General features: G+C 29.9%; 2 protein-coding genes across 7 annotated transcripts; both read right to left on the minus strand.

Annotated features, from left to right (window-relative positions):
- Window positions 1-161: 161 nt before the first annotated feature.
- On the minus strand, window positions 162-5,522 carry LOC138933422 (glutamic acid-rich protein-like). Of its 4 annotated transcripts, none has more exons than XM_070296118.1 (9): window positions 5,340-5,522; window positions 3,701-3,898; window positions 3,023-3,400; window positions 2,669-2,958; window positions 2,426-2,510; window positions 2,064-2,138; window positions 1,438-1,722; window positions 918-1,306; window positions 162-260 (listed from the first exon to the last, which is right to left on the minus strand). In XM_070296118.1, exons 1-9 carry the CDS (start codon window positions 5,389-5,391, stop codon window positions 246-248), a joined length of 1,767 nt encoding a protein of 588 aa, XP_070152219.1. In that variant the 5' UTR covers window positions 5,392-5,522; the 3' UTR covers window positions 162-245. The 4 variants fall into 4 exon arrangements, with proteins under 4 accessions (XP_070152219.1, XP_070152218.1, XP_070152220.1 ...); XM_070296117.1 differs by having other exon boundaries at window positions 169-260; window positions 873-1,306; XM_070296119.1 differs by lacking the exon at window positions 2,064-2,138 and having other exon boundaries at window positions 169-260; window positions 873-1,306.
- A 4,386-nt stretch (window positions 5,523-9,908) lies between these two features.
- On the minus strand, window positions 9,909-17,429 carry Rasgap1 (Ras GTPase activating protein 1). Of its 3 annotated transcripts, none has more exons than XM_070295416.1 (15): window positions 17,360-17,429; window positions 14,562-14,682; window positions 14,205-14,474; window positions 13,946-14,102; window positions 13,691-13,878; window positions 13,281-13,616; window positions 12,932-13,133; window positions 12,634-12,852; window positions 12,400-12,524; window positions 12,118-12,252; window positions 11,880-11,921; window positions 11,632-11,738; window positions 11,307-11,550; window positions 10,863-11,204; window positions 9,909-10,744 (listed from the first exon to the last, which is right to left on the minus strand). In XM_070295416.1, exons 2-15 carry the CDS (start codon window positions 14,576-14,578, stop codon window positions 10,201-10,203), a joined length of 2,928 nt encoding a protein of 975 aa, XP_070151517.1. In that variant the 5' UTR covers window positions 14,579-14,682; window positions 17,360-17,429; the 3' UTR covers window positions 9,909-10,200. The 3 variants fall into 3 exon arrangements, with proteins under 3 accessions (XP_070151517.1, XP_070151514.1, XP_070151515.1); XM_070295413.1 differs by lacking the exon at window positions 17,360-17,429 and adding an exon at window positions 15,573-15,637; XM_070295414.1 differs by lacking the exons at window positions 11,880-11,921; window positions 17,360-17,429 and adding an exon at window positions 15,573-15,637.
- Window positions 17,430-19,876: the final 2,447 nt, after the last annotated feature.

Consider the following 19,876-nt stretch of genomic DNA (forward strand, 5'->3'; position numbering starts at 1 on the left):
GAAAAAAATAAATATATTATCAAATTATCTTACAAGAGAGCACATATTCTAATTACGAGGCTCACTGTCAATCTGACGATCTATGGAATTATTTTCTTCGTGGGTGACTATATCATCTATATTCCATATATTATTAAAGTCATAAGCTTTTCCTCCACTTTTAAGTTGATCACTATCCACTTCATTAATTTCCATTCCTGTTTGTTGAAAGGATGTTTTTGCTTCAGATTCCATGTGTGACTCCTTTAGCGCTTTAACACCTGTTTGCAAAGCAATATTTTCGCGAGAACTGCAATACACTATTTTTTATTAAACCTATTTATTATATATTTCACAAATATTTTACGTTAATTGTATATATATAAATAAGTTAAGTCATATAAGAAATTAAAAATCTTTATAGACCATATAATTTATAAAATTTATATAGTTTTTATATAGTTTATATAGTTTATATTTTTTATTTCTTATATGATTTAACATATTTGAATGGATTAAATGAAAAAGAATTATTTGGATTACAATAAAGATCCTCCATGCTCATATTTTAACTACCTGCTTCACATGTACTAAATTTCAATTTAACTGGTAAAAACATTGGGAAATGGTAACATATATATTGTTTAATCTAATCGAGATAATAAAATATTTTATAAAATCACAATATCATACAAATCTGTCTATTATTTAATAAACATAGACAAGTCATATTATTAACCGTTAGAATAAAGGGAACTGTATAAAAGTTCTATTTCTACATGTATAATATATGCATGTGTGTACGTATGCATTTGCCATGCATGTGAATGTGCGTATGTGTATATTCATTCAAAAAATATTTAATAATTCATATTTAATAATTTGTTATTTACGTTTCCGTTCTAATATGTTGCTGTCTTTTTTTTCTTTTTTTCTACCTCTTCTTCCTTTTCCTCTTCCTCTTCTTCTTCCTCTTCCTCTTCCGTTTCTTCCTCCTCTTCCTCTTCCTCTTCCTCTTCCTCTTCCTCTTCATCTTCTTCTTCTTCAGCTTCACTATCCTGTAGAGTGGATAATTTTCCATATTTTGCTTCAAGTTTAGCTATTAATTCTGAATCGTCAACGTTTTCGATTTCCTCATCTTCTTCTTCCTCTTCTCCTCCTTCTTCTTCTTCTTCTTCCTCTTCTTCGTGATCATCATTATTTTCTTCCATCTGCTCTTCATAATACTCTTCCATTCCCAAAACATGTTCGCTTTCTGATGTTTCTAATTCATAATCTTCTTCCTCCTCAGATGATATTATTTTAAATTGACCCCGATTATCGATTTCTATAATCGAAAAATATAAGCGTGTAAAAATATAAAAATGTGAGACACACATACAATTTATCTCAATACGATACAAGAAAAAAAATTAATATGGTATACACAAGAAAAAAATAATAAGATATTCACTACACCTGCTTTAGCTGTACTTTGAGTTGACCATTTTTCGTTTACTTGTGGTGCTTTATCTTTTGGAATTAAATTATTTATATCGGTTAGAGAAATATTTTCTTTTTGCAGCTCCATATACTTGAATCTCAAGTCTTCATAATTTTTCACTTGTGCTTTTATAGGTGCTTTATTGTCGACATTCTCAGCTGATTTAATTACTTTTTTAATATGAGGCGGTGGAACTATTGTATTGCGTCTTGATAAATCAGGTATGTCAATTGTATCATGCGGAGAACGAGAAGTATTAACTGAAAAATTGAGTTATTCAATATTTTATGTTGTATGCATGCAAGAAGAGGAAATAAACAAAACTATTAATTGTATATGAACGTAATATACTAAATATATAAAAGAAGCATTGGGGTTTAGTTATAATAAATTTATCTATGTCAAAGCTTTTTACTTACCTGCAAAAAATTTAAACTTTAATTTTTTCGATTTTACAACGATTACAATAATGTTAAAATTTAAAACTCTTACTTCACATCTAATAAATCTAAATAATTTTTTTTTTTTAGATATGCTACATGTTGCAACGTCTATTATAAATAATATGCTGCTATAAGATAATGCATAATAAAAAATTTACCATTATTCCATCGTCTAACGAGAACAAAATGCGCAGCAACAACAAGTGCAACACCGACTCCAAACTTCATAGCCACTGCAAGCACCATATGTTTTATTTCTAATTACTATCTTTTTTTTATATGAAAGTACCGTATAATCAATATAAAGCAGCGAGAGATATATTTTTGTCTTTTATTTTTATATTATGAAAAAGGAGAACGGAATGCCAATATTTATATTATATATATTTTTATATTATATCCAGAATTAAAATTAAGTAAAAGAGCATGGAGGATCACTTTACAGCTATAGTTGAGATTATGTAATTATCCAAAGGCTTTAGCAAAAGCATTTTTAATGTATATTTTTTCACAGACTCACCACTAGTAGATTCTTCTTCAATTTCTTCTTCCTCAGGTTCACTATTTACATCATCTATATCTTCTTCACGTTCCTCACTTTCTATCTGATAAAAAGTCATTAATTTTTAATGATAAAAAAATAAAATTAAGAAAAAAATAATCAGATATAAATATAGCACAATATACAATAGTACAATATGTATAAATACAATAGACAATAGTACAATATACAAAAATAATAAAGATAATGAATCACACATACCTCCTCTAAAGGTTCAGCATTATTATCATCAATTTCATGAATACCAGGTATATCTGCGAATTCCTCAGATATATCGTTATTCTTTTCTTCTACAGAATTGTCAACAATCTCCATGCTAGCTTCAAGTTCCATATCAAAGTTATCATTTCCTTCATCTATCTCATCTTCATATTCATTTGTCTCATCAGTTTCTTCTAATGTACCAGTATCGTCGTATTCTTGTTGTGTTTTATTGTCTTCTTCTTCGTCGACATTTTCTTCATCAATACCTTCGTCTTCGTTTTCATCTTCTATAAACATCATTTTGACAAAAATAAATATATTTTTAATATTTTTATAATATTTTACACGTACCATTTTCTTCTTCTCTTTCTCCTTCTTGAGGTTCTTCTTCTATTTCTTTTTGTTCTTCTTCCTCTATTTTCTCGCTTTCTTCTTCTTCTTCTTCCTCTTCTTCTTCCTCTTCCTTGCCCTCTTCTTCTTCCTCTTTCTCACCCTCTTCTTCTTCGCCAATTCCTTCATCCTCTTCTTGTTCTATATTTTCTTCTTCTTCTTGCTTTTCTGTCGATTCTTCTTCATCGTTGCCTTCCTTTTCTTCCTCTTCGTTTAACACTTTTTCATTTGCTTCTACCATTTCTTCTTTGTGCGATACATCGTCATGATTAGATGGCGAGTCATCTACCCAGCCTTCAAATATACTTGCCCAACGTGATGATGCAATTGGTGTATCAACTTGAAGTACAATATGTTATCAAAATATGTGATATCAAATATAAATGTTTTCTTAGGTATAGTTGGAATCATAGATATAGTGAGTGCGTGAGTATTTAAGTGAGTATAAGTATGTACTTGTGTGTATAGATTAAGCACGTCTTATATGCCTATAATGTTTTGCTGATGAAGACCAGAAAAAACGAAAATAAGTCATAGAAAGAGAGAAAAATAGAATTAGAAAAGGATTTTTTCTCTCTTATTTAGTCTGCGTAGACTTTTGTTTAACATAGATATAAAAAAATTTATTCTTTTACTTACCATCTGTAGTTCCTCTATGTTCGAAGATTATTATACCAATTAATCCAACAAGAACAGCCAGTAAAATAAAAAATATAATTCGTGCACACCAATGTCCGCCTGTGCTACTTTCTTTATAAATATGAATAGTGATATTTTCGACAGAAGTATCGGTCGGACTGATCAAAATAGGTGGTGGAGTACCAGTATCTTCATCATCTAAATATAATAAATAATAAATTAAAAAATGCTTTATTAATAACAATATTTTTTCATACAGATTTAACATATATATCTTAAATATTAAATATTTCTCTTAGTATATCAATATTTTTTAAATAGTACATAATTTTTATGATGAAAAATATGGAACAAAAGTGATACTAAATATAAAATATATTATAAAATTTATAGAAAATTTAAATATATAAAAATATGAAATATAATTCCTTCATATATTCAAAGCTGAAAATTGATATATAGACATAAACATTTTATTATAAATTATAGATATAACAAACTTGTTATAGTAATTAAATTTTATTAATGACTTAATGAATAAAGTAGATAACATATGAGATTTATAAAAAGAATGTAACAATGCATATAGAAAATTACGCAGAATTTAAAGAGAAATGCTTTTAGACTGGATAATACACGTTAATCTATTTTTGAATGCTGAAAGATAGGTCAAGCTTCTAAAACCCACATTTTCTAACTCGAGGAGCTTTGCCAAACTTTCTTAGACGGATTAAAATTTTATACATATCTAATGAGGACTATAAATCTGATAAAAGATTTAATTTCGTATCAGTTAATATAGTGTTTATTAAATGTTATTTGATAGAGAGAGAAAGCAGAGAGAGAGAGAGAGAGAGAGAGAGAGAGAGAGAGAGAGAGCACAAATTGAATGATTATTTGAAAAAAAAGAAAAAAATATCTTTATATTAGTCACTATTAAAAATAAAACAATTCTTTTTAGATATAAAATTAATTTTACAAAGTGATAAAACTTTTTTTTTTAAATGACAATAAACGATAATTATATCATGTTGCGTTTCCAAATTAACAACGGCAATTTAAGTGCAACAAATATAAATTTATAATTTCTGTTAATATAAATAAATTGAGCGCATTATCACAGATATAAAGAAATTGGTAAATTAAAATATAAATAAAAATTGAAATAAAAGATATGTGTCACTCGTCTGCCAAAGATCGGCCATGCAATGAATAACAAGCTACAGTGCACGGATATTTTTGGAAGCTAACGGATGGGATCGTAAGAATAAAACACCCTTCATTATATATTGCGCGCTTGTAATATTATCGTTTTGTCACAACTTTTATCGCGCTTCTTTTTAATTTTAACCCAATACTATAATAATAATTAGTATAACTTGCACGTGTAAAAACTAAAAAACGCTCGAAACGCAGTAAAAAGCAGAGGATAAAGAGGCAAATCTTAATCAATATTTTCATTTAAAACAAGCAAGATAATCGTGTTACAATAATAACGCATATTTTACACAGATATTACTTGTATTTTATAAAAATAAAAAAACGTTGCTAAAAATATCGTACAGCCGTGAAAATTTGTGTTACGAAAGTGCTATATGAATCGTGCGCGCGCTGGTACATCTGCAGATCCATTCTTTACCTTTTTTACGTCGTTTTTCCTTTCGTTTTCTTGGTTGCACATCGCCAGACATTCTTTTATAAGTGAACGCTACCTCGAATACTGCTTTATAGTCACTTTGAAGAATTTGAATTTTCAAATGTGTCTAAGATCTTACGTCGGAGATAACTAGACTCTACAAAAATTTCATTCGAAGGTGGTAGATCAGCGCTACCGAGCGCGAAAAAACCCTATGCGAAATTTATCGACGTCACTAGCGTATTTCGCGTGCCATCTATTAAGATTATTCTTCATTATCTTAAGAAATTTATCGATATAATAGTTGAACAATATCGACTACATCGAGTTCTATCCGACTACTACTGCTACATTTTAAATTATACATACGAAATGCTCTTATCAGCGTTAGCTGAAAAAAAAAGAATAATTACACATTTCTCTTAAAGCTATATATTGTGCAAAGACATATGCGTTTTGTATATTAATACAATATTTATTAAATTTTTAAAAATTACAAAATATATTTTATAGAGTATTATCGATTCTCTTGTATTGTAAATATTACAGCGTTATACATAACTCTTTTTCATTTTGCGTTTTATCGTCAGGGCTACATCAAACAAAATAAATTTATTTAGAAACAAAATTAGAAAGTCTTAAATATATAAAATAAAGACATTCTCCCCTTATTACGTAATATCCATTGAACATTAAATAGGAATTATTTTCAAATATTATAAAAATAATATGATTTCATATGTATGGGTAAAGATTGATTGATCGGTTTCGTTATATGTGATTTTTCCAGATCAAGTCAGCTAGCATGTTTTGTAACGTTACCAATTTCTGCATCACCAATAATTTATCTGCCGCAACATGCTGTGATAACATAGTACACATATTTCATTAAATAATTTTGTCATTAAAAAATAAGCACTCATAACTGAATGGTTCGTGAAAGAAGCTGAGTAATGTATTTTTAAAATGTAGTGAGAATTTTTACTATCTAAAATATTATATTACATACATAAAATATTGTTTTCATATATTTCAGTTTTTCATATATTTCCCAATTGAAAATAATATATTATATATATACACATATATATATATCTTGTAATGTAATTATTGTTCAACAGTATAGATGATTTTATAATATAAAATGCATGAAATATGTAAAATAAAACAAATGTATGTAAGTATAGCATGCAAAAAGATGAGCATTAATTACATATTACATTAAAGGACACGTTTTTGTGTTTATTGCGCAGAAAAAATATATGTACAATATTAAAATATACAAAGGATATACATTATAAAGCATCATTCATATATATATATATATAATGATTTTAATTAAATAATTTGAAATATATAATGCTCTGTGGAAACATTTTTGGGTCTTTGAAATATTTTAAGGCACAATCTATGCTAAGAATTTCTACAAGATAACAAATACACATATACATACATACATACAGTTATTCGATGAACACAAGAAAAGAGTATACAAAAAGGGTGTATGTATGTGTTGCTAAATTATTAATGCAATATAATTGATATAAATATATATAATACCGTTTATAAGTAGAATTATCACGTGTATCTACATTTCCAAAACCATGTAAGCAAATTTATCCATTCAATGCAGTTTTCTAAGATTTTCTAAATAATTTGATCTAAATCGCATGTGTAATGATTTATCTTGAAATTTATTATATCTTGGACGAAAAATTTCATAACAAAGCGTTGTAGTTACGAACAATAATATAAGCATCCTTCTCCTAATAAATTGATATTATATTGTTATCTGATATGTATTAATAAGTTATATTAAATTTGTAATTTGAAGATGTAATACAGAATTAATAACGTTAATTAGAAGATAAGAGAACACAAGATTGAATCCTTAGAATAAAAACTTGCTGATTATAATAGTTCAATAAACAATCGACTTTAATAACAAGTTATATGTATATACACAATGTTATATTTTCTCAAGTACAAAAAGTACTTGTAACGTTAATTTTAGATGAATTGCATAATATATATATATATATATAAAATATATGAAAAGAAAAAGAATTGATATTCTATGATAAACTTACATTGTGTAAAATTGTTCATCAATTTGTGTCGTATGTATGCAACGTTTTTACTTAATAATTTATGCAACATTAGTTCTCTTATATTCTCTATATTGGATAACTCTACACAGAAAGGCCTTGTATAGATATGTTAAGTTTTCAAACTTAATGGTCAATGTATTCCCTTAATTGCTCGATATTTATTTAAATAATATGACCATTCCATAAACAATTTGATTTATCTACAGATTCACTAAAATGAACTTACATCCTATGCCTAGAAAATAGATAAAAATGTTTACTTTAAAGATCTACTACTTCCTATACATGAAAAAGAGAACTCTATATATTGTACATTTAGATTTTATAAACTGTATAATATTTGCTTTATGATTATCGAACTGTAACCATACATTTTCCTTTTAACAATTAGTTTTTCTCATTATTTTATGTTATTAGTTAGTGTATTATTCAATTTTCTATTAGAATGGAAAGACTATATACAGTCATAATATATTAATGTGGTTTGTAGTTGTCTGACATATAAGTTTACAGCACATTTAGAAATATACAATTTTCAATTATTGCAATTATTTTGTCATAAATTTTTAATATATATTATAAATCGCTGTAAAAGTAGTATTTTTACTTAAGACTGCACAAATTGAGACTGATATATTTCTACATGAAAATAATCATATTCTTTACCAGAAAAAACATTTTTAGATTTACTCTCATTCACTTATTTTCTCTCTTTCCCTCTCAGATTTTACTCAGATAATTACAAATTATTGTAATAGAAATAAAGCATTGTCAACATTTTCCAGACTTTCTCCGAAAACATATATTAGTTGATTTCATAAATAGAGAATTTTCTATATTAATATACCTTGATTCTCGATGCAAGCATTACATTGCCACATCATATGTATTGCATATAAATATTTTCCAAAAACAAATTTAAAACAGTAATTATTATTGATAGCAATCTATAATAAGTGTATAATTCTTTAATAAATGCCAAATATCTTAAAGAGTTTAAGAATAACAAATTAATAATGAAAAAATTACATATAAAATTACATTATATTGTAGAAAATTTATAATGCTCAGAGAGAAGGATATTATATATATATATATCTTAGAATATTTAAATTATTATGAAAACTGATTACACACACACACACACGCGCGCGCGCGCGCGCGGGCACACATATATACATACTATCACAGGAAATCAATAAAATATTTATTCAACATATAATCAGTTGTAATAGAATGCATAAACTATGTGAAAGTAAAATGTTATTAAAGTAAGATTTAATAACAATTTAAAATTTTATGATATCTTTTTGTATATGATATATTTTTCTCTATTAAATATTTAGCAGATCTAATATTTTTTAATGTTCAATATTTCTACATTTTATAGAAATATATTTACAACATAGCTTTTTTGGAAATCAGTATATATTCTTGAACAAATGTAAAATTAAGTTGTTTTTTAATAAAAGAAAAAATTTATATAAATAAGTGCAAAAGAAGTTTAAATTTGTACGTTTATGCCTATAAAGTTCAGTGCCTGTAATTACATGTTATTTAAATCTTTTCTATCTGTATATAATATATTAGAATTGATTGACTGATTGAATTTATATGTATATGTGATGTACTAATCTAAAAAATGTTGATTTAAAAATTTTCACAAGTTTTTCTTAAAAATTGTAAAGTAATATTCACGTCTATTCACAACATTAATAGATATCTTTGTATTTTTATTCTTTGTATTTTTTTTATATAAAATAGTTATATAATATTATGTCATATAAATATCTACACAAGTTGTATAATTAATGCTACTAAGAATGTATAACTAATGCAAAAAGTAATTATGCTAAAATTGATGTGAAATTATGTATAAATAAAAAATAATGATAATTATTATCAAATACACTTTTTTACGATATGAGATATAAAAATTGTTTATATATACGTATATATAAAATTAGATAAATCTAACAGTGAGTTTATTCATCGGCCAGAATTGGACCTTTTATAGAATGAGATTACAAATTGTGCAATTAATAACACAGTCAGTATCATATCTATGCACATACATCTTTAATATATTGAAATGATGTGAGAAAATAAATAAATAATAAATAATAGAGATTTCTGTGGTGACAAAATGTTACGTTTTGCACAACATGGTAACAAACCAAAAGGTACATTAAATTACATTCTGTTATAACTCTTTCTTATTTTTATGCAATGTTAAAAAAGAAAGGAATGAAACAATTTATAGCAAAAAGCTGATAACAGAGAAAACGTCCTCCAGCAAAATTATTAATTTATAATGAAAATATATCTAGAGATAAAAAAAAGTTAGCCCCATACTTACAAAGAAGTAAGAGCTGTATTTTGTATGTACAATATATATATATATATATATATATATATATATATATATATATATATATATATATATATGTATGTATGTATGTATGTATATTTTTAAAGAAATGACTAATAAATCTCTGTTTTCCGATTAAGCCATTCGCATCTCACATATTTTTCTAGTCTGCAAATATCGTTTTCTAGCGATTATTTGTTGAACTAAAAAATATGTAAATGCTCTATACAGATGCGTTAATGCCTCTATAACGGATGATTGCTATGAATGTGTCTGGGCTCATGCCACCTTCCATTATATACACCTCTGTTTATTACTTGTTGTAATTTTTTTTTTAGTTTATAATAACGCGCATCTCTTATATTTGTACATAATAGATAAATTAATGATTGCCACGCTCACTCATCGAGTTGCAAGATATGTCAGCAGCATCGTGCTTTAATCGTCTCGTCAACGTACATTCATCTAACATTCTAGTGTTGTCATAATTACCCAATTTCCGCGATAATGTACCCGATAGATTAATATTATCCGCCGTTAATAGAGTGGTGCTTTTATGATTTTCTATATTTTCATTGCCGTTTCTTTCCAATTTATCAGATCTTAATGTATTATTTAAACTATGATCGAATTTTCTGAGATCATTTTGGATACTTTTGATAGTATCGCTACTATTTTCGTATCTCCGCAATAAGTTGCTTTCATTCTCATACCTACGATTAATGGAGTCAGAATCAAAACACTTTCTGAAAGTATCGTCGTATCTTTGATTTTCGACAATTTTCCTAGAGAATGCCGTATCGTAAAGTTCCGTGTCTATGCGTTGATTTATACTGTCCGACTCGTACGGCCGCTTCGTTAATTGATTATCAAATCCTGCTCTACTAGCTAAATGGAGGTAGTTGTCATCACCAATAGGAGCTTGTCTATAGAGATATAATTATATTGCAATTATTTTTCATGAATATAATACTTTAATCACAAAATATCACAAAAATAAAAAAAAAAGATATATCTCATAAAACAATCAAGTGTACTACATACTTGCTGCCATATTTGGTGTCGCGTGCTAGTCTTCTAAAATAGGCTCTATGTTCCCGCTGCAATGCATACGCAGCTTCTCTAAGGGCGTTTAAAGTCTTGAAACAAGAAGGTACATCTTCTATAGGCGATCCTCCGTCTGGTATAATACATATATCACTAGCACCATAAACCGCCTGGCATTCACATGCATTCATCAATGTCTCGAGGCGTGACATATTTGTAAAAATTAACGAATGTATCCTTTGCAAATCACGATCAGGATCTAAAACCATTCGCAATCCAACTTCTATACCTGGCGATACTTCATTGCATCCTGGTGCAACTTCCGTAACTGCCCGACAACTGTAAATTACAGAAACACAGAGACAATTAAACTCCAATACAAGTTTTATTAAGACATTTTTTTAGTACATGCTTTTATAGTATTCTTTCAAAATTACATACCAAAGCCAATGACCATTAATGTATGCACTTGGATGATACTTTTCTAAACGATTACTATTTGTTTGACATATTTTTGTAAGAATGTCGATCCATTCTTTTTCTTCAACACAATTACTGGCTTGCACATATAATGCTCTCTGTGGTTGAATAATTTGAAACATGTTTTTCATTTTGAAGGAATCTTCGTGAAGTCTCTCCACTGCTAAAATTTCTTCTAATGGTATCTTACACAAAGGTTCTTTACCTGTGAAAAGTTTGTTTCTGTTGTTAAATTTTTATACTTTTGTCTCTTGGGGAAAAAAATACATTATAAGAAAACATTTACCTTTTGTTTTAGAATATGTTAAATCTTGTGTAGTAAGTCTAAAATATCTCTGCTTAAAATTCTTACGACCAAATCGTTTTCTGCCTTGTGCCCGTTTAATCATTATTCTATAAAAACAATTGCAATTAATAGCTTCTTGTAAAATATACATATATATGGACATATGTATGTGCATGTATATATATATATATATATGTGTCGTGTATTGACAACAAAGTTAAAAATTTAATCTTAAAATTAGTACCAACCTCTTATTACAATCAACGGTATGCATAACGAGAAAGTATATTCTATTAGAAATATATATACATATATATATAAAAGATTTAATAATTTATAAAGAATTATATGTAGAGTTTTAGTATTACAAGTTCAAACAAAGAAAATCTGATATTTTAATGCAATTACACATTTTAATATTATATATATAAACTTTATAACAAAAAAAAAATGAAGTACATTGTATATCTCTACCAATAAACATACCCTTCTTTCAGTACTACTGGTTGTTCTTGTAGCATTGTTGAACGCTGTTTTGTAAAACTGCTAGTATTACTGCTAGTTGATATTAATTCCAGAAATTGCTTGACTGCTTGAATATGCCTGTCTGTGTAAAATTCCCTACAAAATTAAATGATACACATGTAACAACATAAAGAAATATAGCTTATATCTGTAATATGTTTTCTTTGGATTTACTATCCTGAATCGCCAAGTTTTTAAGACATCTTTTTTTTAAACTATTTTCTTACATAAAGGACATCTTACCTATATACACATTCCATATATTCTTCTTTGCAAACACTGCCTGCGCCACCTCTACAAGATACCAGATTTCCCAGACTTTGAATCGTCTTGGATATTAATGTTAATGTCCTATTAGTCTGTGAATCCTATAATAATGAATGGTTTAATGATTTAACAGAAAAAAAATGTTATAAAAACTATATTAATGTGCTGCATTCATACATATATAATATGTATTGTTTTTCAATTACTTACAATTTGTTCATTAGTTATATCAAATAATCTTGGACCCAATATTGCAGGAGCAAAAAACCGTAAAAAGATAAATCCACTGATCACGGAGTATCTCACTTCCTTATTTTTTGGAAAATGAGTTGCTGCGAGTTCTCTTAAACACCAGAACATTTCACACATTAAAGGTGGACATCTCACTCCTGACGTTGTTATAGCCGTAAATACTCTTTCAACATATTCCTAAAAGAAAAGAAGGCTATTAATACATCTTTTGCCATTTCAAAGAAGGGAATAAATGAACATTTGTGATCATTAATACCTTTAAATTCGCTAAATTAGTTTGTACAGTATTGCCGTCTTTTACTCGAGTTGGGTCTATTTCGCATTGTTTTTTCTCAAGAAAGACTTGTTCCATTGCAGGTCTAAGAGTACTGTGCAAGTAATGAAGACCTGCTAATCTCATGCCTTCGTCCATCATCTTGCTCACTAACGTATTACCGCGAAAAATTGTCGTTGGGTCACTTAAATAACGAAAAAAAAAAAAAAAAATACAAAAAATACAAAAAAAGAAAAAAAAGAAAAGAAATTGAATTTATAGTCATTACTTGGTGTATGACTATAATGGATGGTATAACATCCAAATTAAAAATGATACACAATCTACTCACGTCAATTTGGAAATCTCATGACTAGCAAGTGCTCGCATTACAGACACCAGTTGCCCATGATGCACTAATACTCTAACTAATGGCTGTGCAGCTTCCATTTTACTAGCTACAATTTCACCCAATATATAAACAGCCGATGACGTTATCGGCTGAACATTGACGCTTTGCAATAACAGACTTCTAAGTCTATCATACATGTCAGATGGAAATACATGATCAGCTGTGTAATGAATTTTTAGACGTAACGATCCCAAACCTGGTAATGTACCAGGTGATGTCGAGTTATTTGAAACTTTACATGGACGATGTTTTGCTGCTCTAGGTTGTAAAAAATACCTACATGCATATAAAGTAATGTAATTCATTCAAGAGTTAAATTCATAACAATTATAATACAAAAGAACACATACCACGCAGGTGTTGTACTAGTTGGTTGCTTTTGTAATCCTTTTAATGTGACTCGAATTTCGCCAAGAAATACCGATTGTTCACCCATACCAGGAGATGCATGCCATAAACCAACAACTACTTCTCCAACTTCAGCTCCTTCGATAGAATAATGAGAAATATCTTTATCCTTGGTCTCTGTTAATTCTGGCTATAATAGAAAAAGAAGTCAACTTTGTGTACTCTCTCTCCTAAAACAATAATGAGTACTTTCTTACCTCAAATACAAATGTTTCATTAAAATATGGAGATGCAGTTTTCTTTTTAACTTTTGTGCGTTTTGATATTTGTTTACCATTACTATAGATGACTGTAACAGTTGCAAAGGGATCACAGCTACCATTTTTAATAGTTAATTCACTACATTCTATTACTCTGCAATTCATAAAATCATATATATTATCAAACAAGTTTTATATTCATATATTGCCCATGTAGATCGTCGACACACATAATATATTCCATCACCTTACTCACCTTACTGTAAGTTTAGGCTGAGCATGTTCAACCTGAGGTTGCAAAACAAGTTCAAGATGAGCCTTGCCTTGGACCTCAGAGTCAGCATCAACTGGTTTCAAAGGAAACCAATGCTCTTTATTATGATATGTTGCTAATTCCTCTCTCTTTATTGCTACCTTCCCTAAAATCTTATCTTGCTTTAAATGTCTATCTCGATCATATACATAAATGCCAAGGTAACGAAATTTTCTAGGCACTTCAAACTGAAACTCCTCTCCAAAAAATGGGCTGTTTACATAAAACAGAATAATTACTTGTAATTAATTTAAATCAATTAATTATACTTTAAGAAAAAATAGGAAAATAAAGATTTACTTGAGAGTTCTTTCCATAGTAGTCGTTCTGAATATTTCCTCCTGATCCAGCGATAGCGCACAATAGACATCTCTTGTACTTGGAGATCCATGGCTTCGACTTTGAAGATTTTTAACTTCTCCTATATAAAAAATAATATATAGTGTAATTTACGTATATTTTTTTAGGAATAATTCTGAGGCATTAATTCATATTATAACCATTATTTTAAACAATTGCTTGAATAACTTGAGAATAATTTTTAGCATATATTTTTAGCGTAATTTAAATAGAATTATTTTTCATCGATGACACATGAATTGCAAAAGGAAAATTATTTGTTGTACTAGAGGAATCGTAATTTTCTAAACTTGCGGAGAAAGCGAGAGAAAATGAAATTTATTTGGAGAAAATTACACTACATTATTTTGTTTAAGGAACAGACATCGAGCAACAATAGTGACAAACAATGAGCACGGAATCGAAAAGAGATCGTAAAACACAGTTAGCTCAAAATTTTCGAAAATTTTCAGTACGCATATACGTGATGACGATTTTCTCATCGTACACATTCTCGCACGAACACAAATTTCCACATGCACGCATCCATACAATACACACACCAAGCGCGCGCACGCGCGCGCTACACACACGTGCATGCACGTGTAGAAGACAACGCACGCGTGGGAGTTGAGAATGTATTCGTCAATCACTAGCGAATTTCGCGTGAAAATCGGACGTTATCGATCACGTTCGTCGACCGCGCGAATCGTAATCGCAATATCGGAACATCGGTCGCGCGAAGACTCGCCGTTCGCGGCCGCGTTTCAAAAAAAAGGCAGCGAAAAAAAGGAATGAACGCGATCGTGGGAGTCGGAATTGGGTGACATCCTGAGCGCAGCTCACAGCGGAGAAACGGTCTCGCGCGGCGTCCCGGAAATTGCGATTCCCGCATCGATTCGTCGCAAGTGGCGATCACACGCATTATACAACCGCGGGTCATCCGTTTGCGTTCGCGATCGCGCTTCCTACCGATTTTGATCCTTAGCCTCTCTTCAACGCGAACTAGGCGCGTCTCCTCGGCCATGTTACCTCCATGACACTACTGAGTGACTACCTACACGAACGGAACGCAAACGGTTCGTTCATTCTGTGAATGGGTCTAAGCAGGGCCGTGACGTGACGTATCGGTGCCCATCCGCGCACCGCGATCTCTTACACATGTTTTCTGTCATTCGGCATCCCCACCCGTTATCACGCGATGTGTGCCATTACTTCCGCCGCAGGTATATATGTTTATATATATATACAATGTATACGCGAATCTTACAGACGTACATATAAAAAAAAAAATTGTATATATGTAGAGGAGATACAAATTATGTACTCACTATTTCATTGTTAATCTTTTTGTTACAATGTCATACATTATACTTTGATTTTAAAATAGAAAATTCATTCAAGTGACAACGTATACTGTGTATTATTACAATTAGTATCATTATCTCTAACATAGCAAGGAATTAATATTATATATTTCACTTCTCTCATACATTCAATATTTATAAAGAAATATATTATATTTTGTACAAGAACGTCCGATAAATACATATTTTTCATAAAATGAAAAAAAATCGATAATCTCTATAATTATAGGATTATATTATATAATTATATATTACATAAAAGCAATATGTACGCGTGACACGTGTGCGAAAATAGTTAGAATGAAAAGCCGTTTCTCTGCTTTATTAAGCGATGCTGATATAATATAATGGCAAATTATTCTCGTTTACGATAAATAATTAATCAATGAATTTCTTCATCAATCGTTCGATAAAAGAAGATGATAAATCGATATTTTGATTAATGTGTGTGTGTGTGTGTGTGTGTCCCAGATAATGCATGTTGTTTTTAATTGTTTTCTAAACATATCTAGCACGTTTTGTTGTAATTTAATTATTCGTCTGTTATTATTGCGATATTTGATTCTATTATCTGATGTGGAATGACTATATTACATATGTTACATAACGAGCGTGGGCAATGTTAAAATTAAATAAGCAATTAATAATTCATGACTGACAATATCGCTAATTTTAATTAATAGAACGTAAGAAGGAAGGAGAATATGAATATATATATATATATATTAAGAAAACTATTATATATTCTCGATCCAAAAAATTAGATATTTATATCTTTCTGTGCAAAATTATACAAAATGTATTTTTGTATGCTTAAATAATAATAATTTTTTTAAATAATGATTTGAAATAAATAATAATTTTTATTCTCTCTCCTTTTCTCTCCCTCCTATTATTTTTTATGTGTAAGATTAAAATTGTATACCTTCGCTTAAATTAACATATTTATTGTATGTATAAATTAAAACTATTAATTATTCAAGTCTCTTCAATAATTTCATAACAAAACTCTCAAAATGTGCTGTCCCTCTATATAGAAAAAATATAATTGATAATAAACTATTATAGAAATTTTAGTTCGCTATTTTTCCATGTTACGTCATTCGATAAAATCATATATATATATATATATACATATATGATCGAGAAATATGGATTTTCCATGAACAATCTAACGTGTCCATTTGTTTTCTCGTGCGATGATTCATTGGTAACATCCATATGTCTGTGGTATGACAACCGGTCGCTACGGGATTGACATATATCGGGTGTCTAATATATAAAAGGGCGCGCGCGTAACGCTCTCTCCCTCTTTTTCTCTCTTTGTTCACAGTGCTAGCGCACACACGCATATACGAGCGGTGAGTTAAACCACCACCACTACTCACGCACCATTCCACCACTTTCTTTCTCTCTCTTTCGCAACCAGTGCTTATATTCTTTCCTTATCTTTAGTGTCAAGTCCGTATATATGCTGTGGCTGCTGCACACCGACGATACGATGACGCGCGCGCGCAGAGGCCAGTTTGGTTGGTTAACTGTACGCGTGTATAAGTGGTAAGCCACTTCCTGATGGCGCAATGGCCCGCTTCCTCTCCCTCTTCGTCTATCTTTGTTCTTCGTGCGGATTACATCGTCTTCGCTCTCCTCTCTCTCTCTTTCTCTTTCTCTTCACGCACGCACGTCGTCTCTTCGAGCTTCTTACTCTGTCACACTTTCTCTCTCTGCCCACCCATTTTTCTTTTGCTTATTATTAATATAATATAATATGTTAAAATATAACACGAAATCTCTCTCTCTCTCATTAATAATAAAATAAAATTACAGATTCAGGATCAGAGATAAAATTTAACAAAGTTGCACTGAAACGGAGTCAAGTTTGGAAAAGGCAATATTTTATATCTAACAATAAGAATCTTCTCACTTGAATTGTGCGAGAGAAGAACAAGGGTGTCTCGAAGAGACTCTCTTACAATCTAGGCTACCGTAAAATCTCTTGCCCTCCCCCCTTCTCTGCCTGTACAAAGGAAAAATGAGAGTACCTTGTCTGACAATGAGTATCTCGCGTATCGATGAGAAACGCGGGAAAGAGAGAGGATCCTACATATCGTTAGCCAGGATTTTCCCATACCTTTTTCCATTGTTGCTGCGGCACACATTACTTTTCGCAATCAACATCGAGCGCATTAAGAACAATGTTAATTTTTAATTAATCGTAATAAAAATATCCGCGAAAACCGAGACCTATCATAATCTAAAGGACGTGTAAGAATATAGATTAATTTTTCGTCTCTTAATTTTAAGCCTCTTTTCATCTCGTGACGCACGATCATTTAAATCTTTGCTTATTCGAGATAATTGTGAGATTTACCGTTAATTAGATTTATGATCTCAAAGCTACCTATTACAGGTATATCAGCTTCGTTCTCTTCTGCGGCTTTCACAGAATTTCCCACGTAGATATATGTATACGCTAACATGAGAACGATCTTCTCGTAACGACGAGCGCTGAGTGTAATTAACAATAAATAGAGAATTGTATCCGTGCGCCTTTAAATGAAAAGGCAAAAGGAAATTTATGAGTTTCCCGTGTATTTTGTTACCACACATTTTCATGCAATGCACGCTGTGTAAATAAATCTCACACAATTTAACATTGTTTTGCTATAATTTCAATATAATAGAAAATAGAGGAAACTCGTGATACTTTTGGCAATAATTATTTTGTAATGAACTTACTTAATTAAAGAATCGCCTTTTTTGTACAATAACATACGCACGGCATTGCACGTTAGATGCGAGTGTCTTTTCGATTTTGTAAATATCCGACGTTCATCACTGGAAATGGATTTTTAAAGTAAATTCTTCGAACATATTTTTGTGTGAATATGTATTTTTTTATATTTGAATAATAACATCTTTTATATAATATATAATATGCTTCTATCCCAGCAATATTATGCAGGATATTTACGCGATTATTGCGTGTAAACTGTCCGCTATTTGAAGCTAATAAAATAAGTTGACATACAACCGTATATGTGTGTGTGTGTGTGTATGTGTGTGTGTGTGTGTGGTATGTGTATTACATGAGAAAGTTTTCCAAGATGCAATTAAGGAACAAAAAAAAATATATCTAGCAACTTCGCATCAAGAGTTTCTGTCATTACGGTTTCTAAGATTAATTAGACAAATCAAGCACTTTTATTATTACAATGAGAAAGGGAGAGAAAAGAAACTTAGAGGATAAAAATATATTAGAGATGGAGATGATACAGCGAAAATGTAAACTCGCTCTTATTGTTAATCAACGTCGACTGTCATTTAACCAAAAGACAGTAAAAAAATGGGGAGAAAAAATTGTACGAAATTGCGCATGAATGTAATTATCAATGGTAATCAATCGAAAACTGTTAAAGATTACTCAATCTCTGCGCTGTAAATACCACTACCATAAGCCAGTTCGATCAAGTGAGCAAGCGAGCGAGCGAGCACGTGAATGGGAACGGGTGGAGCGGTTATAAGGAAAAAATATGAATGAAGTCGTGCGGTAGTGACAGTCGCGTACGCGGATTTACGCTCGGCGCGCATGCGCCCCCGATCCGTAATGTACATACATACATATATACGTCGTAGCACGTGCATCGTTTCATGCCATTCAGCGTGAGTAGCACAACAACCGACGAGGTGCTGTTGAAGACAGCCAGCCTTACGGATACTCGCGTACTTTGAAAGATCCGCCGTACGCTAACGCTCTCTTAGAAAATATAAGTAAAGAGTAATAAGTTGTATAAAAGCAAAAAGTAATAAGTTTTGTATAAAAGTAAAATAGTTGATAACAGAATAATATTTATAAATATATAATATTATAAGTAAATTGTGAATAAAATCGATTTAATATATTTTGCA

Source organism: Polyergus mexicanus, unplaced genomic scaffold, assembly GCF_030449975.1.
Source record: "Polyergus mexicanus isolate NDT 795.1 unplaced genomic scaffold, iyPolMexi1.0 SCAF_5, whole genome shotgun sequence".
Classification (NCBI taxonomy): Eukaryota; Metazoa; Arthropoda; class Insecta; order Hymenoptera; family Formicidae; genus Polyergus; species Polyergus mexicanus.

Bases quoted from the DNA above. Each gene is read 5' to 3' on its own strand.
- LOC138933422 (XM_070296117.1), bottom strand. From the start codon at position 5,391: ATGTCTGGCGATGTGCAACCAAGAAAACGAAAGGAAAAACGACGTAAA. The intron at 1,723-2,063 runs GTAAATTTTTTA...TCAATTTTTCAG, and splicing joins CGTTAGACGATGGAATAATG to TTAATACTTCTCGTTCTCCG. The intron at 1,307-1,437 runs GTGTAGTGAATA...TTTCGATTATAG, and splicing joins TCAAAGTACAGCTAAAGCAG to AAATCGATAATCGGGGTCAA.
- Rasgap1 (XM_070295413.1), bottom strand. From the start codon at position 15,627: ATGGCCGAGGAGACGCGCCTAGTTCGCGTTGAAGAGAGGCTAAGGATC. The intron at 12,525-12,633 runs GTAAGTAATTGA...TCATTATTATAG, and splicing joins ATATAACTAATGAACAAATT to GATTCACAGACTAATAGGAC. The intron at 10,745-10,862 runs GTATGTAGTACA...ATATCTCTATAG, and splicing joins GACACCAAATATGGCAGCAA to ACAAGCTCCTATTGGTGATG.